Raw genomic sequence first — 25,048 nt, forward strand, 5'->3', positions numbered from 1 at the left:
TATTGATACGGATTAGAAACTCATCAATCATACCAATTCCTCAAAGTTTGCTAGGCACTGAGAAGTAAAATGATTTGTCTAGATCTAGTTAAGAATCAGAAGCTGACCTTTCACTCAGAACTTTCTTCTTCCAACATCCACTTTCTATCTACCACACCACACTGATACTCTAGAAATAAAGTCACATGATTTTAATGATGAAGGCTTATTACTCTTAGATTTTTACTTGAAAAGACAAATTAAACGATTAAAAACAAAACATTCTATGAGTAGAATGACATAAATACTCAAGTTCTCTTGTTGTCTCTTTTATGTAACTATTTTTCTTCCTTACGAGTTAAGGTTTAATGAAATAGGGTACATTAGGAAATGATTATAGCACTAAAATCAAAAGGTCTTAATAGAACCTAAAAAGAGAAAAGGGCCTCTCAGTTAATATAAATAAACAAGGAAATTATCAAACAGGGGAGTAAAATAATAATCATAACACTTAAAAGTTCTTACTATGTGACAAGCACTGTACTAAGTTCTTTACAATTAGTTTCTCATTAGATCATCATAACAACCCCGTGAGAGTACTATTAGTACTTTCATATTAGAGATGAAGGAACTGAGGTTAAACAACTTTCTCAGGAACAGATACATAAGAAGTATCTAAAGTTGGATGTAAACTCAAGTTTTCCTGACTCTAAGCTATATAACTGAAAATCTGTTACCCTAAAAAAGAACTACATTTCCTGAGAGCCCACTGACTTCCTGTCATTATGTACTTCCTATAGACAGAGAATATTAGGTGGGGGACATGGAGAGTCCCCCCCACCCCCTCTTGGCCCTGTCAGTGAGCATGGTGGTGGTTAAGTGGGGATTTTGAAATGGCTAATCAGTCATGGGCACATGGTCTTTATTTTGTATCCTCTTTATTCCTTGATATCTAATGATCATTAATATGTCTCCTAAAATATGTTTTATATTTGAGATTTAATTTATTTATTTTTACAGAGATGGCAACCATTTGGAGAAAAGAATTCTCGCTCTTTTTTTTTTTAAGAAAGCCTAGATAAATTTTAAGCCATGTTTCTCCTGCCAAGGCTTTTTGCCCACCCACTTTCTCTTTGGAGCTGCTCCCTTTTTCTTTCCCTACTTTTTACCCAGTTGCCCTCCCTACTGACCTGGCTATTTTTAGCTGGGGGGCTCTTAGAGAAGAAGAGATAAGCCACTTCTCTCACCCATCTGCTTGAGCCCATATTCCTCAGTTCCTTGCTGCTGCCTCTGGCATTGCTGTTGCTAACATTGCCTGCTCCTACTCCTGAATCCTCCTCCTGATCTCTGGCTCCAGCCCAGCTCTAGCCCCAGTCCTGTTGGGCTGCTGGTAGCTGCTGCTGTGTCTTCAGAATCACAAACTAGCTGGTAAAAAAACAGGACATATTTTCCTTGCCAACAATTAGCCTCCATGTGGCTGGGGAAACTAGTGTTTTAACTCCGGGGGGGGGGGGGGGGGCAGGAAGAAGGAAGTTACAAAGCAAATTACAAGCATGGCATACTCTTTGAAAGAGCAGTACTTTGCCTATTTCAAACAGCTTCTACCATTCATGAGTGCACTGATCTTTTCACTTATCTTGCCTGAGATTCTGGGGAGAAATTCATCTCCCTACAACCTTTTGCCTTGTGGGCTTGTCCAGTGTCTAAGATTCATCCAGTCTGAGATTCCTTAAGCCTATGTTCTCCCTTGCTATGGGAAATATCACAGTTCTGACAAAAGGAATCCAAACTGATAGAGAAGGAACTTTAAAGAGTCTGGAGGTTAAAATTTTAAGCCTTTTCAGACTCCATTGTTTTATGAAAGTCTCTGTATTTTATTGTATTTGGCGATTGTCTGCTTAAAGATTTAATTCTGTTGTTTTAAGTTTATATATTAATGTATTCAGTACTCTTCTGTTACACTGAATCAGTTTAATCTACTGTGTTTTAACTATTAGATATATTCGGTTACTTTTCCCATATAACTACTGAACAAAATATTGTAAAAGCCCATAAAAAAACCCAACAGCTTTTTCTTCCATTTTGGCTTTGTAAATTGTCACATAGATGATGTATGGACTTCATCAAAACTGGTTACAGTTGTATAACAACCTTTGGAAAATTTAATGAGCTAAATATCTCAAATTGATTTTACAGGATCTTTAGACATAATTTTTAGATTTTTTTTCAACAACTCTGACTGATGATTTTGCCTACCTCTGAGTTATTTGTAATAAGAGGTAATGAATCCATTTAAGTAGCTGAAGTGAAGCACTATTATAATCCCCACCTCTGCAGTTGTAAAAATGTGAATGGATGGGACATAACAGTCTCAAACCAAAGGATCTGGGAAGTTGATCCCAGGGCATGGTATCCCTGGATGGCTCCCAAGAGGGAGCATCTCTCATTTGTAACTCTTCTGCTTACTCTACCCTTCCACCAGAATGATCTAGATTCTTGGTGATGTTTTTAGACCCAACATCAACAGTACAGAGGTTTGGTCTTTTCTAGGCTCCTCTGCCACAGTTTTATAATGATGGCAGTAATAGATTTTTAAAAAGTATCTCAGCAAAGGTTGAAACATTGCTACACCTGAAAAACTTGTGACAAATATCCATTAGTTTTTAATGTCATCCAGCAGATTAATGTAAAATATGACAGTGGGTTTGTTATTATCATTAAATGGGCTATTATAACTTTGGGGATTTTTGATACTTCATGAATGTGTATTATATGCTATACTACTGTTCTTTATAAAAAACTGTTAGTGGATCATGGCTAAGTTTGAAAAGGAAATGGATCTCATTTTTTAGTGAGAAACCCTTGAATTCTATCTTTCCTTAACTGACACAGTGTGTCAATGATTATAAGCTATATATTTCTAATTAAAAAAACTTTTTTATTGTTTTTGCTTGCATGTGCAATATACTATTTCAGTTATATTTTTTCTCTCCCATTTTTATCTGAAGCACATGTCAACAGTATTGAGATTTTTCTTTAACTTTTTTGATTTTGCACTAATGTAAGTTTAAAATACATTTGCCCTAATGTCAATGCACCCAAAAAGCTTTAGATTATAAAAATGATGCCATTGATTGTTTTTAAAAATTATGGGACTTTGCTTAATGATTCTGTCTGATTCTACAAGAAGAGAATACAAAAAGAGCCACTGCATAGTGCCAAAGTAGCACAAAGCTACTTGTGTAGTGCCAATCGAGCACAAGGTTAAAGAGACCAAACCACTCCTGCATGGATTGATGACATTCTGTGCAAAGAGCGCAAGGACTTGATCATGTGTGAGACAAAGTTGTGGCTATTTAACATGTGTTAAATGCAGGACTTCCTTGCAATACACACTCTATATCAAATATGTAACATCAATTGTTCTGGCTCCAGTATTCCTGAGAAAAATACATAAAATTTGACCAAGTAATGCTGTTTCCCATTTGCTGCAAAAATCTAGTCCTTTTTCCTCTCTTATAGTATGGCAACTTCCCATAGTCTTGGCCGCAAATGGGTAAGTAAAATATTACTGCATTTTGTCTTACAGACTCATGGGATCATCTGCATTATTAATTGGGCCCTGATTCAAGGACCTGTTATAGGTTTATTTTTCCTTTACTTAAAATTTTTACACATAAGACTTTGATAGTTTATATTTCATCCAGAAATTTTTTTTAAATTTGGATTTTTTTTTGATGTTTTTGATTTCTCTTGTCAATTTATTCATAAACCTCATAACTCAGCCATGCATCCCTAAGTGATCCCTGTGTTTTTCAATACCGTCTTCATCGGGGAATGTATTATTATTCTAAAATGCAAAGTTTAAATTCTTTTTGAGAGTAATTTTAGGATAAGAAACATGCTCTCTCTTTGAATCCAGAAAATGAACTGTTTGGGGAAGGCACCATGAAGATGTCTCCACAGACCACACACTGTACCAGAAGATCCAAAGTGAACTTTGGGATGTGGTGATTTGAACTGCGTGGGGTTGAATGCATTTGTTTTTGTATGTATACTCTTATGCCGAAGGGGACTGCCCCCTGTTTTTTTTTGTCAATGCGCCTAGCAAACATTGGTTTTGTTCTCTTTTCCTTTTATCCTCAAATCACTGTAATTTCAAAGTTGATTATGTTCACAAGATCCATCAGAGAGACTAGTCTTCCATGGATCTCAGGGGGAAAGTATAATTGAAAATATGTTACCCTAAAAAAGAACTACATTTCCTGGGAGTTCACTGACTTCCATTACATACTTCCTGTAGACAGGGGATATTAGGTAGGGATGTGGAGGGTCCCCCTCTCTTTTTGGCCCTATCGGTGAGCATGGTGGTGATGAGTTGAGATTCTGAAATGGCTAATCATCCATGGGCACGTGGTCTTTATTTTGTATCCTCTTTATTCTTTGATTTCTAATGATCATTAATACATCTCCTAAAATAATAATATTTTATATTTGAGATTTAATTTTAATTTTTACAAAGCCCAGCATTCTATCCACTGTACCAAAAAAAAATCTTGAAGATGTCACCAGAAGAAAAAAAAACAAAAGCAAACAAAAATTAGCTGCAACAACAATTGACCAAGAATTGAAATTAAAGTTAACACAAGACACATGAAATTAAATGGCAGACATTAAAATGAGGGAGTTTAGTGTTCATGAAGAAAAATCAAATATCTGGAATGAAAGATTTTGAGTATCATTCGAAACAACAAAAGACAAATTATTTTAAAAAGTCAACAATATAGGGTACAAATCTGAATAAAGGGAAAAAATCAAAAGGAAATAAAATTCGCTGGTAGTCAAATCTAAAGTGGTAGAACATGAAGCACAAGAAAATAAAAAGGCAACTCAATTGGGGGAGTATATTGGGGGTAGGGGTATAAAAAGGTTATATAAATGCAAAGAAAATGGAACTAGAAGATCAAGGGTAGAGTGATCCAAGAATCTCTGGATTACCAAAAGATTCAAATAAAGAGAATAACAACTATTTTTCAAGAAACACCTTAGGACAATTTCTTAGGTCTAATAAGAACAAGAGACACAGAATCAACAGAATTCACAGGCTGCCTTCAGAGAAAACATTAGATTCAAATCACCTTGACACGCTGTGATCAAATCCCCTTCTGAGCAAGATACAAGGAAAAAGCAGGATTCTGAAAGTGATATTCTAAAGTATTACCATATTTTCATGCTCATACAACTGCCTGAAATACAATGAAAACAGAAGTTGCTATGGGGTGCTTTTTGAATCTAAAACCATATATGATCAGAGAAAGCAAAATATTGCTCTAAAGACTATCTTTCAAAAAACAATTTCTCATACAGATCTCATAAAATTATGGGCAATTCCAAATAGACACATGGAGTACATATACACATAGGATATATACACATGATGAATTGTTGATCTGTATCAGTGGAAGGATCTTCCACATAGAAATTTCTCTATAACAGTGAGATCACAAGAATATATGCACATGGAATATACATACTATATTACATTATCTGTGTGCATGTGCGTACATGTGCATATATAAGAGCTTGTACACACACATATAAATCATGTTAAGATTCCATGTGTATGTACATACATAAACATGTAAGCATGTATACACAAAGCCAATAACAAGGTCACTTTGTTTGCTGGTCCTCAGATAATTACCGGCAGGTAAAGAATTAAACTAAAATATGTGCTTAGCAAAGGAGTCTACTCTCTGTCATGGTAAAAATGGAGTGAAGAGAACTCTAGATGGTGACATCATCCAGATGGTCCAATTTATACATGACATTGATCTGGTCACACCAGATTCTCCTAGACAAAATTAATAACCATTCAACATAATATGACCTAACCATTCACACAGGAAAACCCAAGAGGATGAAGAATGCCTTTCATCTATACTGTGACATACAAATGGATGGATATCACAAAGACCTTGTTTGCCAGTATAAAAACATTTCCCGGTGCCCAGGTCTAATGATTGAAATGAATATTAAGTGCAAGTGTTGAAAAGGGAGAGGAAAATGAATTGTACCAACTTTGGGAAACTGAAAAATTCATTTAATGAATTTGAACTTCTTCCTGAAACAAAAAATCCGTTTTTATAAAACCAAAATTCTTTCAGTATTTTACAGGGCTATAAGTTCTAGAATATAACCATGGTCTCTTAAAGAATTAAAAATGAGGATCTCATTAGACAATGGAAAGGGATATGCTGCATGTGAGAGGGTAAAACACTTAAACAAGAACCTACTCTGGAGAAATAGAGTAAAGGATGTCATCAATGAAATACATAATGGAAAGGACGGGCTTATTATTATTATTATTTCATCACTTATTATGTGATGAAAGCAAAAAAAAAAAGTGAGAAATGCACTCCAGGAAATTGGGTGGATACCTTGTGGTAGGTAAACTTAAAGGGAGAGATGTACAAGTACTATATAGAACAGACATGTGTAGGTGGTTCTTTAACAGCAAAATCCAAAGAAATATATAATGATTATTATTTATAAACAACTAAGAAAACTCTATCATTTTTAGTGGTACCCTGATTTATTTCATATGATTTATAACTCCCCTAAACCCTACACAGAAAAACATGGAACACTACTGTATAAGAGGGAAAGACCAGAAACAATGAAAAAATTGAATTTTGAAGAAATGCCTCAGGAGAAGAGGAAATGGAACCCCCGCTGACATCGGGGGATGGTATGGAATTTTTCCAGCCAAGCAGAAGAGGCAACAGTTGGGGGAAACAAAGGGTTCTTGTCTTTGACTCCATGAGCTGGGAAGGAGAGAACTACCCTTAGTTGTGAAGATACACATTTTTCAATCCTTTTACCTGAGTAGAAGATCTTGTCTCCCAATTGGTGATATCTTTAGGCTTCCCATAGGGGAACCCAAAGCTTATTTCTAAAGACTTCCTGGTTCAAACCCTCAAGATCTGTATAGGGAAAATAGCTAGGGATTTCCTTATCCTCCTGTCCTCATTACCCTTCAACCCTTTATACTTAAATAAATAGACAATTTTTATTTTAATAGAAACTTCAATCAGACTCAATGTGTTAGGAGGGGAACTTCAAAAAACATCATTTCAAGAAGGAGGCTGAGGGTAAATTTCACTTACCCTTTTAGTCTAGTTAGAACAGAATCCATTTGTTAACTTGGGGGAAGGGGAGGAAGTGCCACATTATATTCAATCTCTAAGTGTATAGCAACTTTGATTCCTCCTTCAAAGCCCCCCACTAATACACTACTTACAGAAATGAAAAATATATCTTTGTACCAAATAACTATGAGCAAAATTGACATCTAAAATGGATATAACAAATGAATACAAATACGTGAAGAACTATGCTGCAATGTATAAGTAGTGAAAAAAATACAAACAGGCAGGTCTCAATAGAAAATATAAGCATGTCTCAAAAATATTAATAATCAAAGAAATATAAATGAATATAAGTGAGATTCCACCTAATATCCATTAAATTGTTAAAGATAATATGACAAAAAATAACTCAGTGTTCAGCTGGCTATAATAAAGCAGGTGTACTATTTTATTTCTCTTAGAATTGTGAATTTATTTAACTTTTTTGGAAACCAATACACAATAATTACATCATAAGTAAGGGAATGTGTATATTCTTTCCTCCTATTACTAACCTCTGCAGAGGTTAATGGAAAGGAGGGAAAGAACATGTATCTCTGAAAAAAAAATTCTAGCACCAGTATATCAATGAACATAGAATAGAAATAAATTAATTTTTCATTAATTTAGCAATGACTGAACAAATATATGAATTTAAAATAAAATCTAAAATACTGCTATATTTTCCTAATTACATTATAAATTAGACTATAGATGATTCTATAGTATTTAGACTATGATTTATTTTCAATAGATTCAGTGTCTGAACCTTTTCCTCAAGGTAAATAACAATATATAAAAATTAGGGGAAGCCAAATTATTGTTACTATAAGCTAAAAAGATATATAATTTACTTTAAAGTAGTGAAAACATTTAATATCACTATTTTTGTTTTGTGCATAAATTTTTTTACATAATCAAGTTAAATATCATGAAATAGCATTTATATCAATGTCAATGTTCTTTTCTCAATCCAGATTTCCTAAACCAAATAAGGTATATTTCAAAATACTGTATATTTTATGGTTGTTGGAATGTTTTAAATATTTACTGTAACAATGCTGCCATCTAGTGTACATAGTTCAATTATTATTTTAAAATGTATTAAGTATTCAAAGAGAGGCAACACAGAGAGAGGTATTGGCTAACAAGCTGGCCTAGAAACCAGAAAAGAACCTCAGTTCAAGTATTATCTCTGACATATATTTGCTATGTGATCCTGGGAAAAATACTTAGTCTTACAGGGCTCCACATAACTCCCTAGAATGACGAATCACAAAAACAGGTACTGACCTACAAAGGGAGATGGAAGTCTTCAGCAGGACTACAGGAGTATGTCTGTGAAATATCAGGTGCATTCCCTAACCCTCCTGATTATTCAATGGATTAAGAAGTGTACAGAGAAGAAGTGTGCTCATGAATGAGGGCACATCCTATATAAGATGAAGCTAAGAAAACCTTTAAAGCAGTTTAAAATGATTTCTAAGTGTCTCAGATTTTCTGATTTGTTTCTTTTGTTTTCTCTTTTTTCCTTAACGGTCTCCTTTCATGTTGGAAAGGAGGAAAGCACATGCTAATTACTACCAGGCCTACTAGGACTACAACTAAGCCCACCACTGCTACTGTCACTCACTGAATCAACAAGCATTTAGCAGGCTCCTGCCAGGCACCAGGTAAACAAATAAAACGAATCAAAGGACTCTACTCTTAAAGAATTTGGCATTCTATGGGGAAAACACAGACTACATAAAGAGAAAACACAGACTAAATACAGGTAGTAGAAAGCTAAGGCATCAGCTGGGAGGCAGATAAGGAAGGGCTTCATGAAGAAGGTGATATTTGCATTTTGTCTAGAAGATAGAGAGGGATTCTATGAGGAGGAGCTGAGGAGGGAATTCTAGGCAGAAGGAGCAAACAGCAAAGGCAAAAAAGAGGGAAGAAAGAATGCCAGTGATGAGACTGAGGGTGGTTGGTTCATGGAGTGTGAAAGGGGGAGTAAGAAGTCTTGACAGACTGAAATGGGCCTGGATGTGAAGGATTTTGAGAGCCAAAAAGGAATTTATGTTTTATTCCAGGGCAATAGGAGTTTCTTCAACAGAGGATTAACAGTGTCAGATCTATGCTTTGGGAGCAATGTAAAGGACGGCCTGAAGTGGGGAGACATTTGAGACAGGAAGCCCAATCGGGGGTGACGGTAACAGTGTAGATGAGATGGTGTTTGTGTGAGTGGAAAGGTCTGATGTGAAAACGGTGTGGAGGCAGAAATGGCAAGATTTGGCAACTGACTGGACATATCAAACAGGAAACAGAAAAACTAAGGAAAATACCAGGTTTCCAAACCTGGGAGAACTGGCAAATACCTTAGATAGAAACAGACTTACCCTAGAGAAATCTGAACATGATACCTGGTAAAAAGTAGCACTTAAATGCTTGTTGTGTGACTGAACACAAACAGTCTCAGAGATTTCCAGTCTGAAATGTCCAATGGACATTTGGAGATAAAAGACCAATGCTTAAGGAACAGACTGGGGCTGTCTCTTTTTGTCTTAATACAATATTTGCACATTTCACTATATCTCCTATGGATCCTATTAGAAAAAGGAAAAATAAAAATGTGAATTTCTTTCATGGATACAAGACCTAGAAAAAGAGGTAATTAATATGGGAAGTATTTTTGAGAATATTATTATTTCAAAATACTTTTAAACTTTGTATATATCTTTAAAATTTCATTTGAGTATACTTTTTTAGAATTCTAAACTGACAAACTTGGTCATTACTGAAATCTATTTCCTAAAAAGACTGAACTAGAAAAGAAAACTCAATTTTAAAATATAAATGATTTCCTAAATTATGTGACTTACTAAAAAGATTTTAAGGACATTTCTAATTTTAAATGTGATGAGTCTATAATAATCCCAGTCCAGAAGACTAGATATAAGTACAATAAATAGCACATACCTAAGAACTATTGTTATGCCTCTTAAGAACTATGAAGTAATTCTTTGCACAAAAAAAATCAAAAACATTTCCCTACTGCTTACAGGTAGAATTTCAAATTCCAAATAAGCTGACCAATTCATAATTGCCCTAACCTCAACACATATCTACTGCTTTTCTTGCTTTTTCTGTGCCTTCATATTCCCAGATGCTTCCTTGTTATATATAATTCACTCCTCTTTAACCCATCCACCCCAAGGTTTCAGTCTGGAAATTAATTTACTCTGAAATTTCTACTGTAAACTTGGGACCTATTTATTTACAGTCTTTTTTTAGTATCTTCCCCCCAAGTACTTCCTCAAGGGCAGGAACCATATATCTTACCTCTAATATATCAGAGCACCTAAACTAGTTTCTTGTACACTGTACTCTTGATATCACAGCATCATCTTGTATTTTAAGCAAGAAGGGAGTTTTAAGGTCATCTTGTCCAATCTCATTTTAGCAGAGACAGTAAACTGAAACAGGCAGGAAGTGGAAGGGCTAAGATTCAGATCCAGACTGAATTTCAAATTTATCATGATGTTACCAATAGTAGGTTCTGGGAGCACAGTTTTGTTTTTTTTTTTATATTAGCCTAGGAAAGTATATTCTGAGAAACAAACAGAAACCCCAAACCCCAAACTTGCAATACCATTCAAAACTGAACATAAATTAAATAAAAATTATGATAGAAATAAAAAAAATAACAATTATCTTCACCCTTAGTGTATGGGTATATTCATAGGTATATTTCTAGTATGTATGAATATATTGGATAATGCAGATGATCTAAGAGATGGATCTATTACCCCTTTTAACAATCAGAAAACCTCATGTACTTCACATATCATCATCTAATATAATCCTTACTGTAAGCCTGTAACAGAAAGAACTTAGGGTACATGAAAACTTAATAATAAATTTACTTAGTCATGTAACAGTATGTGAGAAACACCATGTATCACAAAGAGTCCTATTTTATTAATTAAAATTTCTACATAATTATGTGGGTAGCAAGATGGCCTCGAATCGGGAGGCTTGAATTCAAATATGGCCTCAGACACTCCCTGTGTGCCCCTTGGCAAGTCACTTAATGCTCTCTGCCTCAGTTTCCTTATCTGTAAAATGAGCTGGAAAAGGAAATGGCAACATTCTAGTATCTTTGCCATGAAAACCCTAAATGGAGTCTCAAAGAGTGAGACATCACTGAAACAAATGAAAAATAACCAAAACCCATTTATGTAAGTTTTATCCTAATAATAAAATGAAATTTTTGACTATAAGTTTCTCTTCAGTAAATGAGAGCTGAAAAAGGTTTTTCTGGTTTCCTGAGGAATTCATTTATAAAAGCTACTAGCCTATGATATTAATATTCCTCTTTCAAATGTAGGTCATATCAAAGAAATATTTTATACAAGGTACATATATACTTTATTTTTATAGAACTGCTGCCACCTAGTGAATTATTTTTGAAACATATTACCTATAAAATTTTATAATGGCTCACTTCCTAATATGAACTTCTATTATGCAAAACAAGTCCTGGAAAAAAGACATGGATTCATTTTACCCAAATAATGTTACAGAAAAAAATTCACTTCCCTGCCTTAATTCTTCCCTCACTTCAGTCCACCTTCACTCTGCTATCAAAGTGATCTTCCTGATGTACAGGTCCATCCCTTAGGTAACATAATATGCAATGTTAGCCCTCTATTTAATATAATCCAGTGGCTACCAATTAACTCCAGAATAAAATAAAAAATGTTGTTTGGCATTAAAGCCATTTATAACCTAAGGTTTTCCTACCATTCCAATATTCTTCTTCACTATTTCTCTGAATGTATTCTATGATCCAGTGAAACTGATCTCCTGGATGTTCCCTGAACACAAGACACTCCCTTATCCCAGCTTTGCATTTTCACTAGATATCCCCCATCCCTAACATGCTCTCCCTCCTACTTCCTGACTTCCCTCAATTCTTAGCAAAAATCCTACCTACTACAAGAAGGCTAGACCTACCTAATACAACTGCTGTCTCTCTAGGGTTACCTCTAGTTTTCCCTGCATATGTCATTAGTTCACAATTGTTTGCATGTCCCCTCCCTCATTAGAATGACTCCCTTGAGTTGTTTTTGCTGGTATGTGTATCCCCAGAGCTTATGCCAGTCACATAGGAAAGATTTAAGGAATACTTAATGATCAACTCACTAATTGGTTAAAATGTTTATACAATGGAAAAAGAAATCTGCGGAGTCAGAGAACTTGGGTCCAAATTTCACTTTTGAAAATTACTAAGTAACTTTGGGCCTCAATTTCCTTGTCTGTAAAATGAGCACACTGAACTAAATGGCCTTAGATCTATAATCTCATGTAATGTTCTAATTTTAAATTATGAACCTTATTATTTTTTTCTCAATAATTTAAACTTTACAAATAAAGTTCTACCATGTAAAAAACTGAAAAGTAATCAAGCTAAAGTCTTTAAAGAACACTAATTTTTCCTAAAGATTAACAATTAGCCTGAATTGCTATGTTCATAAATTTTCTCTAAACAATCACTTTTCATGAATTTTGACTATTTTTAATGAACTCTGAAATAGTTACAGGGAAAAAAACATCTTTCTTATTATTCCAATAATATCAATTGAAATTAAGTCATATTTTCTTCAACAATGGAAGTACCTAACATCAAGAACTGTGATAAATAAAAGCGTTTGTACTATGTTCTCAAGACAAAATAAAAAAATTTCCCCATGTATACGTATCCAAATTTTCTTTGTATTACAATATTCATAAATTTTTATCTCCACTTTGCATCTGCTGCCCTGGATGATTTCAACTTCACAGAATAAGATATACCCCTTAATGTCCATTTCCCTCTTCCCTTCCCTGCCACCTTTTGTGCATGTATTCCCCTTTAGATTGTAAGCTCCTTGACATCAGGGATTGTCTTTCTTTTTATTGTCTTTTTAGTTTTTAGCACAGTTTCTGGCACCCAGTAGGCACCCAAAAGGTCTAGACCTAAAACTTCAAACTAATGAGAAGAGGTTCTTTTTTTTTTTTTTAACACACATATAAAACACATTCTTCTTTCACATTAATTAACACCATACTTTTTTTTTTAAGTGTGATTTTTATCAGATATAGTGTAACATTTTGAGGAGCTCCCAAGAATGATGGAAAAAATGAGATAATATAAAATCTATTCTCACCTGGGAGAAGATATTTGAAGTTGGAGCAACTCTGCTGTCCACAATACTGTATAATATTGCTAACAATCTGTCCAGAGGAAATGGCTTGGGTCCAAGAAGATGATTGCTAGTCTGTAAGAAAAAAGATCAATTAAATAGATTTTTCCTAGGAACTGAGAGCCCTTATTTATTGCACTGATAAATCCTTAAAAGCAATATATTTACACTTAGTCTCTGAAGAAAAACCCTGAAAACTACTCAACCTAAAATCTCTAACAAATCTGATTGAGGCCTATATCAAAACTTTGGAAGATTCTTCATGGTCAAGATTTAAAAAACAAACAACAACAACAAAAAAAAAACAACCAATCATTTTCCCTTAACATTTTCTGAATTTCTATTTCTTCATTCAAGATGGGCATACTCACAAGGAAACAAGTTGTTTTTCCTCTCTATTCTTAAAATCCAATTATGATAAATATCAGGGGTTATCATACTATTCCCAGATATCAGTAATAGCTTAGGGATGGTTCAGCAAAAGTAAGGTATAATGAATATTTATGAACTGTGTAGAAGATGCTGTCAGTCTATAAACATAAAGAGGGAAGATTTGTAAAAATGTTGTGATGAGGTCTGAAAAACTTTGTATTTATCTACAAGTCAAATGACACACATTTCATCATATGCCACTATGCAAACAAGATAAAATTAAAAGGCCCTGTGATCACTGCTTGATGAGCTTTATTTAGACACATTCATCAGTAATTAGAAAATAATTTATTATACTGAAAACTAGTATTTATAAAGTAAGATAATTAGTAACTTGCTATAGTGGAAAAATATGGACTAGAAGGACCTGAATTTGAGTTGTAGCTCTGCTTCTTTTTTTAGAAAGCAAAGCATTTCCCTTCTCCAGATCTTTCCTTCTTTGAAAAATGAATCTTTAAAGCTGATGATCTTTAAAGTTACTTCTTGAGGGCAGCTGGGTAGTTCAGTGGATTGAGAGTCAGGCCCAGAGACGGGAGGTCCTAAGATTAAATCTGGCCTCAGACACTTCCTAGCTGTGTGACCCTGGACAAGTCACTTAACCCCCATTGCCTAGCCCTTACCATGCTTTGTCTTGGAACAAATGTTTAGCATTGATTCTAAGATGGAAGATAAGAGGTTAAAAATAAAATAAAATAACGTTACTTCTTGATAAAGGCTTCATTATGGTATATAGGTAATCCTGTCACCAAGATATAAGCTCTGACTGATTCTAGTAATCAGAAAAGGCTCTGAGTATAGGTCCCATGATTTATCAGCACCTGGCAATTCAATGATAATTTCTACGCTGATGATACTCAAATATACTTATCTAGCCTTAACCTCCATATTCACCTCCAGTCTTGTATCTCCAATTTCCTCAGATATCTTAAATTCAACAAATTTCCACATAAACTCATTATATTTTCCTCAAAACTTTTTCCTCTTCCTAACTTCCCTATTCCAGTGGAAAGTACCACCATCTTTGTAGTGTTCCAGGTACCCAACCTAGGGTCATGCTCTACTCTTCACTGCCCATATGCAATCTGTTCCCAAAGTTCACTTGGAGACATCTCTCAAATAATGCGTCTTTCTAGCCTGAGGTTTCTGCCACTCAGATGCAGGCCCTTTTCACCCAAGGCTGGTTGATTCTCCTGCCACAGGCCTCTCCCCACTCCAGCCTAATGTCCATTCAGCTGATAAAGTGATATTCCTAAAGCAGAGGTCTAACCCTGTCACTCCCCACTGCCCTACTTAATAAATTCCAGAGGCTTTCCATCACCTCCAGGATCAAATATAAAATCCCTTCTGTAACATTCAAAGTCCTTCATAATCTGGTTTCTCCTTAGCTTTCTAGTCTGCTTATTCCTTACATTCTTTTCCAACCATAGACTCTGCTCTCCTGTGACAGTGGCCTCCTTGCTCTTTCTCCATAAGGTCTCACCTGACTCCAGACATTTTCATTGGTTGTCACCTTAGCCTGGAATGTTCTTCCTCATCTCCACCTTCAGATATTGTTGGCTTCCTTCAAATCCCAGCTAAAATTCTACCTTCCTTTCATAGAAAGATTCCCAGTTCCTCTTAATTCTAGTGCCTTCTCTCTGTTACTGTCTCCAATTTATTCTGACTGTCTCTTATATATACATCGTTATTTGCATGTGGGTCTCTCCCATTAAACCGTCAGCTGCTTGTATTCAGGCCCTCTACACAATGATAGGATATTGAGACTTAAATCTTCCAATGATTTGATCTTGTAATTGGGGTAATGAGACTGTAAACAATGAGTTGTCTTTACATCTGGAATTATTAGGATACTTTGAAGTTAATCAAAAGACATTAAAAATATTTACATTTTGTTGAATGATGTACTTTTTGAGGGAAGAAAGAGAAAGTGGCAGGGCAAATGATCATACTTTGAAGAATTTCTGTCAGCTATATTTTCCTATTCAGCATTTTAATTTTTATTTTTCTTGAATTTACTAGTAACATACGGTACTTTTGGTAATGTTTAACTGCAAAAAAAAATACTCCACTCTTTTCTATTCCTTTAAATATACAACTAAAATATTTTCTATATTCAAAAATATGATTTAAATTTTTGTAGAGACCCAAGTTTTGATGGAGAACACATTTCTAACATAAAAATGTAAATAAATTTCATGTGCATGGTTCGTCTCTTTAAACTTCTCTTTAAACTTAGATACTTTGAAAACTAGCATTATGTGCTATAAATGCAGAGGTTTTACCATTTACTCCTAAACCTCTCCATTTGAGGCACTAGACTAACTTAGATTCTGTGATGCTGTGGATAATCCAAGAGAATATAAGAGCTAAGTATCTTCTCTTACTACTGACTAAAAAGATTCAAACCTTTCATAATTTAAAGTTTAATGAGCTGCCATGGCAAAATAAAAATTAAAATATACATGTAGACAACTCTTTGGTGAAGAACTTCTCTGTCCTTAACTAGAATGGTCCTTAGACAAGATATTTATAATCTGTATGGAGATCATAAACAAAGTATTTCCAGTTTGGTAGCACCTGACAAAATTAAGAACTCTTCTAGTAAAGCCTTTAAGAATTCACAATCACTTACATTCTAAAAGGGGAGGTTTTAAAAAACTTTCTAGACCTATCACTTCAGTGAACTACTCAAACCTAACTATTAACATTTGTCTTAATTTCCTATGAAGAAATGTACACAGCAAGATTTTTCTTATGAAAGTAATGAAAATGGAAATACCTTTTCGTGTTTTTTCATGAAATTAGTTTTCTTGATTTTTCCATGATGCTGAAAATGAATTAAAAAAATGAAAAAGAATCAACAGGGACTCAAATACAAAAAACAATATGTTATCTATTCTTAATGTAGTAGTGTAATTTAATGTGTATTCTAATGTAATAATGACAACAAATATATGTGTGTGTGTGTGTGTGTGTGTGTGTACACAGAATACAAATAAATACAAAATACCTAAATATAAGTAGTTCAAGAGGAAAGCAGGGGGTGTGTAGAGCTGCTTTAAATAAACCAACTGATAAATTTTCAGTATGAATAATTACAACTTAGAAATCAGCCAATGAAACAAACCACAACTTGATTTATTTAGCTGACTGCCTAGTTTTAAGTGATAAAATTTTAATACAGATCAAACTTAAAAGTGAGCATTTTACATGAAAAATGTTCTAAATCCCTTCTGATTAGAGAAATGCAAATCAAACCAACTCTGAGTTACCACTTCACACCTAGCTGACTGGCCAATATGGCAGCAAAGGACAGTGATAAATGTTGGAGAGGATGTGGCAAAATTGGGACACTAATACACAGCTGGTGGAGTTGTGAACTGGTCCAACCATTCTGGAGGGCAATTTGGAGCTATGTCTAAAGGGCGATAAAAGACTGTCTACCCTTTGATCCAGCCATAGCACTGCTAGGTCTGTACCCCAAAGAGATAATATAGTCGTGCTCTTTGTGGTGGCAAAAAATTGGAAAATGAGGGGATGCCCTCCAATTGGGGAATGGCTGAACAAATTGTGGTGTACGTTGGTGATGGAATACTATTGTGCTCAAAGGAATAATAAAGTGGAGGAATTCCATGGAGACCGGAACAACCTCCAGGAAGTGATGCAGAGTGAGAGGAGCAGAACCAGGAGAATATCATATACTGAGACTGATACACTGTGGCACAATCGAACATAACAGATTTCTCTACTAGCAGCAATGCAACAAACAAGGACAATCCAGAGGAACTGGAAAAGAAAGAACACTGTCCACATCCAGAAAAAAGAACTATGGAAGCAGAAACACAGAAGAAAAACTTATAATCAATCACATGGTTTAATGGAGATAAGATTGATGTTTTGATATTAAAAGATCACTCTAAGGGGGCAGCTGGGTGGCTCAGTGGATTGAGAGGAGAGAGAGATAGAGTTGGGAGGTCCTAGGTTCAATCTGACCTCAGACACTTCCCAGCTATGTGACCCTGGGCAAGTCACTTAACCCCCATTGCCTAGCCCTTACCACTCTTCTGCCTTGGAACCAATACAGAGTATTGGCTCCAAGACAGAAGGTAAGGGTTAAAAAAAAAAACACTCTACTGCAAATAGGAATAACATGGAAATAGGTTCTGAACAATGATACATATATAATCCAATTGCTTGTCAGCTCTGGGAGTGGGGGGGGGGGGAGAATCCTGAATCATGTAACAATGGAAAAATATTCTTAAAAAAAAAAAGACAACCACGGAGGAAGAATGTTGGCAAGTAAAGAGGAAAGGCTTCATACAGAAGATGGTATTCGAGCTAAGCCTTGAAGGAAGAGGTATTCTGTAAGATAGAGGTGAGAAAGGATTGCATTCCATCTATACAGGAAAAGTGCAGCAAAGGTACAGTGATAAAAGATAGGAATGTACTGTAATAAGAAGGCCAGTTTGAATCGATTGCAGGGTGTAAGAGGGGGAGTAATGTACAAGGCTAGAAAGATGATTAAAAAGCAAAGATAGAACTTGGCTAATTACAAGAGTTTCAGATGAAAAGAACAAAGTTCCATTGACAAATTCTGTTAAATCTGAAGTTGTATTTTTTGAATTATTAAAACAAAATGCTCATTTTACATTTGCTTTACTTTTTTCCAATTCAATACATCTAAAGATTTGTGATTTCCTCTCCCCTTGATGCAAGAGCACAACCCTTAAATACTTTAGTAGAATTTTATGTGTTGTTGTGATCCTATTTCATAAGTTGATAACCAGTCTTTCAATGAATAGCCTTTTCCAACTTTGTGAAAGTGAGGTAATAGATATTTATTAAGAACCTGTCAACTTGACTTGTAAAATTTAATTCTTATTGATATGAATTGATTTGAATCAGAACTTGGAAAGGGTTGAAATTTGTTTTGATATTATCCATGTGCAAAGAATTCTCTAAGTATTAGTGCAGGGGACCTTGTTAATCTTAAGATAAATTGCTTTTTAAGTACTTTAAATAATCTATTTTTATGAATATGAAAATAGGTGCCAAAATTTTAAATTAAATCCTATTTAGTTCTTCAAGCAGACCAAGGGATTTTTACTTAGAAATATTTTATTAGCAACATAAACTATTGTGTATATACTAAATGGTTTTTCCCTCTACCTTAAAACATTTCTCAGATGACATCTATCAAATTAAATATTCCAAAATCATATTTTCTGAGTTGAAAAGGATGCAAAATACCATTTGGCTCAATCCGCAATGACCAAGAAGACAAATGCCCTCTACATTTCTAATAAATGATCAAATTTGACAACCATTATTGACTATTCCTAGTGATTTGTATGAGAACATTTATTTCGCTTGGCTTCAGTTTACTCATGTGAAAAGAGTTGGACTAGAAAGCTTCTAATGCCCTTCTAACTCTAGATCTAAGATTTGACTAGGGGTAGGGAGGTGACATGCTAGAAAGAATCTATCAAGATTTGATATCAAAGTCTTGGGCTGTAGGGGAAATATGTATCACTGTGTGATCACTTGATGTTTTCAGACTCCATTTTGTAACTATGTCTTGTTTTTTGATTTGCTGTGGAAATGTAGGGGGCTTGCTGAAGCTCCACAAGTTGTTTTCCCCTGGTTAGTATCCTGGCAAGTTACCATCTCTTATCCTGCTTCTTGGCATAGGGCACTCACTGTCAAAATGGGCAAAGGTTAGAACATTAAGCAGTCCCTTTACCCACCCTGCATATGAACATCAGTCCTACTACCTACTATGCAGATGGTCAAGGGAATGTCCTTGAAGGACCTTCCAGGACCATTAAAAACATCATTTGAATCCTTAGTATAGCAAACATTGCCAATCTCTTGACTGCATTGCTGACTTCTATGTAGGATATTCAGAGCTCAGCTGTTGCATTCCACAGGAACACTTAAATCCTTCAGTGCTAGGCCCTGCAGGCTATTCCCATCCTTTCTCCTTCCTCTGGGTTTCACTGCTTACACCAGTCAACTGAAGTATAAGGACAGGAAAAAGGATGCACCTGGACCACTGGGGCCTCCATTTAGTGAACAAAACATCAGCCAAAGCCGAGACTAAGATTTAGGGCAGCTTCACCCCCATGGATTAGGTGGGATGAGCAGCCTCACTGCCACCCTATTTTATACAGAGAAAGCAAGGGACAGGTCACTGAACGTTGTGCTTCAGTAGCATGGAGTTCTTTTTCCCTTAGTTCCAAAAGTCAATGACCAAAGCTATATCTAGGACTCAGCAGCCATACCTTCATGGGTACCACCTACCTTCACTGAATAGAGTGAGGGATGTGAGTTTGAACCCCATGGCCTGGTGATGACAAACGCCTGCCTTTCCCTTAGAGCCAAAAGTTGCTGATGAGGACCAGGACTGGGAGCTACACTTTTTTTGGAAAGGATTTCCTATTTTCACCAAAGAAAGCAGGGGTCTGAACCCTTGCCCTGTAAGAGAATTCCCTTCATATTATGTCCCTTATTTTCATGGTCTCTAAATCTGTTTATCTCTTTCATTTTTGATTGAATTTTTACTTTCAGTTATAATTTCTGATTTAGTTTTTTTAAATGAATTTTATCTTTTAAACTACTCTAGAATTTCTTCTTGTTCTTTGATGCTCTCTAGGGAATTTTCAGTATTCTATTTTCTATCAGGCACTATTGGTTCATTTTTCAATTATTTTTTAGGTTTTTTTGTTTTCTTTGTATTCCCTTTGAGGTCCTGCTTTCAACGTCTTCTCTATTTGAGTTCTGAATTTTTACTGAGTCTTTTACTCTTTAAAACTTTGTTGTTTTAGTTGTTGTGTCACTTTTTGGTTTTTCTTAAAATCCCCCCTGCCACTTTTTTTGGCCTGTCTACCTTGTTGGTAAGTACACTGAAGCTGGGCTGTAAGGCGCTTTCAGACTCTTCACACTGAAAGATATAGAATTCATTAACTTGAGTCTTTCACAACTCTTCAACCCATCCACTAACAGAATATGTAGAATGATTACAACTAAATTCAAAGTAGAAGACAAAGGTAGGGCAAAAAATATAAATAACAGTGGAGAACTCTTAATACTTCCCTACTTTACTAACCTCCATGCCTCTACCAAAAGAGGGTCAAATTTAAGCACATTTATAGGCTGTAGAATAGAGATGCTACTATCATCAATGTCAACCAGTGGAGAGTGAAGGAAAGGAAGAGAGATGGGGGTGGAGGGCAGGGGGGAAGAGAGAATCAGGAGGGGTGCCAAAGTGTATGGATGCATGTAGCCTGAGGGAAAAGAGGCTGAAACCCAGCTGGGACAGTTTTTTCTCCTCTGAGGTTATTCATGGCAGAGACCTCCAGGGTGCTGAATATCATGTCTTGCTTGCCCTCTGGTCTCATTTTCTAAGGCATTAACAATGTAGTTATTTTAAGAAACATATGCCCTTTTATTTTTTTAAACATTTTAATGTTAACTTCATTATTTGTTCCCTTTATACTTTTTTGTTTCTAATAAGATTTTTATTTAGTCTACGATTTTTACCATGTTCAATTAATATTTAATTTGAATATTCACTAAGTTAATGTATCACTTATCCATATGAATATATCTCTCCAAAAGTCTTCTGCTATTTCTGTGAAACTCCTATTTTAGTTATTTCATTGCTTCACAGAATTTTTTATCAGTATTTTGTTTTATTCATTACCTATTTCAGATTGTTTTTATTTATGTAGTTTTAAAATGATTTTTTATCACTTATATTTTTATTGTTTTGATGGGTATACAAAAGCCCAGTTCCTTTTTGAATCTCTTATTTCGATATATCAACTTGAAAGGCTTATTTTTTTCCTCTGCTGAGCACTTCAAAATACTTTATTCTGCTATGGCTGTCATCCCGGTTTCTACTAAGAAATGCCAATAGGATGAAGGCATTAAAAGGTCCTACAAAAGTTAGGACTCCAACATTCAAAGGGAATAGTGATCTCATTGATGTATTTTGGGTTTTTTTTGGCCTAATAAAGTAAATGAGAAACTATCCATAACTGCTTATCCTCTGTAATTCTTGTCCATATTCTCCTATAAGCTCAAAATAGGAGGTATATCCAGTGTGCCGACAACTTTCTCACTGATAGCACAAAGATACCAAAAAAAAAACCCAACAAAAAACCTTTCAGGCGGTTCAATGGTGATTTCTCTAGACAACCAATTTCATACAATTATTTAAAGACATCTTTTATTTAAGTTCTCATTTTTAACTTCTTTTTTGCAAGGGGTTGTAGTTATTAATCATACCTCCACTTAGCTATCACTTTCTCTATGTTCTGGTTTCCTTTACAATGAGAATATTAAAATGGCAATGATTCAGTTCAATTGGACATATCTTTCGCATTAGTCACAATTTAGTTAATTGCTAAGCTAGTTTTAATTGGCTTAAAAACTATGAGATCTCTGTCATCTGCTTCCTTTCCCCCCTTCCTACTGTGACATATCACTTCAGAAATTGAATGGTATTAATCAATAGCAAGAGGTCATTTTATATTTTTGTGTATTTTGTGGACTATTGTAGTCAAACAATTATTAACATCCAGCCTATTTCTGAGGAGATCAAACTAGAAAGGCTTAAAAAATAGCTTTGGAATCATCTGTCATTCAATGGCCAATCTAAGTCTGGAGGAGCTCATCACTAAAAGGTCTGTTTTCAACTTAATTTTTGGTTCCAAAAGCTCATGTAGATCTTCTATTAAGGCATAAATGGTCTGTGATCTGCATCAGAAAAGAAAGTGCCCACCCTGATTAAGAAATAGGTCTTTGTAAGCTTGTTGAACATCCTAACAAAAATAATCCTTATATGGGATTAAGCATTTTCCTTATCACCATAAAAATCTACAACTGATTTAGACTTTTAAAGAAATTTTGAAAATGTAACTACAATGATATTCTTTTTTAAAAAACACTTACCTTCTATCTTAAAATCAATACTTTGTATGGATTCCAAGGAAGATGAGTGGTAAGGGCTGGGCAATGTGGGTTAGGTGACTTGCCCAGGGTCAAACAGCTAGGAAGTGTCTGAGGCTACATTTGAATCTAGGACCTCCCACCTCTAGGTCTTGCTCTCAATCCACTGAGCTACCCTGCTGCCCCCTGCAATGTGATATTCTTAAAAGACTAGCCAGGAAGGCACAAGAGCATATATAAGACAGCTAATTTAACAAAGGATACATTTAAAATCTATTTATATGCAGGGACCACTTTAATAAACTGTTAAGTCATGTGTTTTTTCTGAAATTCACTAAAAACTTGAATCACATGTAAAATGGAAATATGAAAGATATTATTCCTAAAATTATTTTCATTTCTCTTCACTGAATACACTGAATTAACAAAATAAAAACTAATGAAAATTTTCCAAAGTGATTTCACTAAGCACATTTCTCCTTTTTTTGACAGGAATAATTATTTACAGAAAAGAAACCAGAGGAATCAGTGATCATATTAAGGTTATTAATCATATATATCATAATAATGAAATTATTGGTATTATTGATATTATACTATTGGTATTATTGGTAATTATATTATTTAAAGTTGCAATAATCAATTTATTATTAGTGCATGGATTCTATCTTAAATATCTATTATTCATAATTTTACTGCCTATTAAAATAATCTTTGCTTTAAAAAGTTGTAAAAGAATATATCTAACAGCATTTATAAATAGTGAAGCCAGTGTCAGATAAAATCTTATACTATTATGTTACTGAGTAAAAGAAACTTCATAAAATACAAAATTGTGATGCTTAACTGCTCTCTTGCAAACTGAGATGCCAACCCCCCCCAACTTTAAAGTGATAGGCTGCTATTTTAATAATGTGAATAGCTAAATAAATGGAAGATAAATGGCATTGCAACAAATACAATACATTTTTATACTTGGGAAAACATACTGAAAATTATCCAAACTCATGGTCAGTACTATTCTCTGCTATGACAATAAAAATACTAAATTAAATGAAATTTTATTACTACTCTCAAAACCGATGTTTTAGAAAGCAGCATACATTGAATATGAATTTCTATAAAACAAGAAAAAGCAGTTTTCAGTTAAATTTTAGATAATTCAGAAAATATTTAAGGCCAACTGTAAGGGGTTTTTGACTGAAATTAGGGGGTTTTGACTGAAATATAAATTTAATTGGTCGCCGGGGATTTAATTCAAATACCAAATAAAATACTCAAGTCAGTTTGGACATTTTATGGTGGTTTAATTAAAATAGAGGGAAGGAATTAAGAAGAAGAGAGAGGGAAAAGGGCATAGGATTTCTCCAGCCTTGCCAGAGTCAAGGGGAGTTCAGAGACCTTCCAGTCAGGAGGCCTCCTCCGAGATGAGGGGCCTCCCAGGAGGATGGCGTTTTTAGGAAAACTAAAGGAAAAAAAAAGAATCAGCCTAAACTCCAAGAGAGCTCAGAGAAGACGCCTCACCTGACCTATGACATTAAGCTTCTCCCAGTTACTGTATCAAGGACGCTCAGTGCCAAACTGGGACAATAGCTGCAGCCACGCCAAGATGCCAAGATGCTCAGCATGCTGCCACCAGTCTACCTCTTTGCCACAAGAGCCAGAGCCACCTCTCTACGAAAAGAGGCTGAAGAGAGGAAGTGATGTGAAACATATAGACCATTTTTACATCACTTCCTGCGTCTCACATTTACCAATGTACCAGGGGGCCGGTCAGTTGTTTCTGATTTGTCATTTGCTAGCATATGTCTGTCTTAGTTAATCTTTAAATAGGGGTGTAGGCATTCTTGTTTTGTTAAACTAAGCAGGATGGAGTAAATCTAAAATTCACACTACTATGAACTTAATATCAAGGGAGATACTAAATAAATTTGGCGCAGTCTCTGACCATTAGGAATTTATTATATTCAATCTTATTGGAAAAGTAAGTCTTTAAACATCCAAGAAAAGCTAGTTGACAATAATTAACAAGACAATGAATATTATAAGAGGTTGTAGTAAGGAAAATCAACAAGAACTCTAAAGTTCTCTTCAGTTCTAAAATTCCTCAGGGTTCATTTAAAGTGAATACCCAAGATTTAACTAGACAGATAGCATTCTAAGCAGGAAGAGCATCATAGCAAAGTTTCTTCGATGAAAATTAGTATGATAAGTTTGGGGACAACAGAATGTATTAGATATTGTAAAAAATAGACTCGAATA

The 25,048-nt window shown here is 34.8% G+C and overlaps 1 protein-coding gene across 1 annotated transcript in view; it reads right to left on the reverse strand.

The window, feature by feature from the left end:
- The window catches only part of ORC5 (origin recognition complex subunit 5), an 88,877-nt gene that overhangs the window by 26,947 nt on the left and 36,882 nt on the right, over nt 1-25,048 (reverse strand). The window contains exons 11-12 of the mRNA XM_001371395.5: nt 16,611-16,658; nt 13,364-13,474 (exon numbers count right to left, since the gene is read on the reverse strand). Coding sequence (XP_001371432.1) covers nt 13,364-13,474; nt 16,611-16,658 — 159 coding nt within the window. The remainder of the gene's footprint in view (nt 1-13,363; nt 13,475-16,610; nt 16,659-25,048) is intronic.

Source organism: Monodelphis domestica, chromosome 5 (genome assembly GCF_027887165.1).
Source record: "Monodelphis domestica isolate mMonDom1 chromosome 5, mMonDom1.pri, whole genome shotgun sequence".
In the NCBI taxonomy this organism is placed as follows: domain Eukaryota; kingdom Metazoa; phylum Chordata; class Mammalia; order Didelphimorphia; family Didelphidae; genus Monodelphis; species Monodelphis domestica.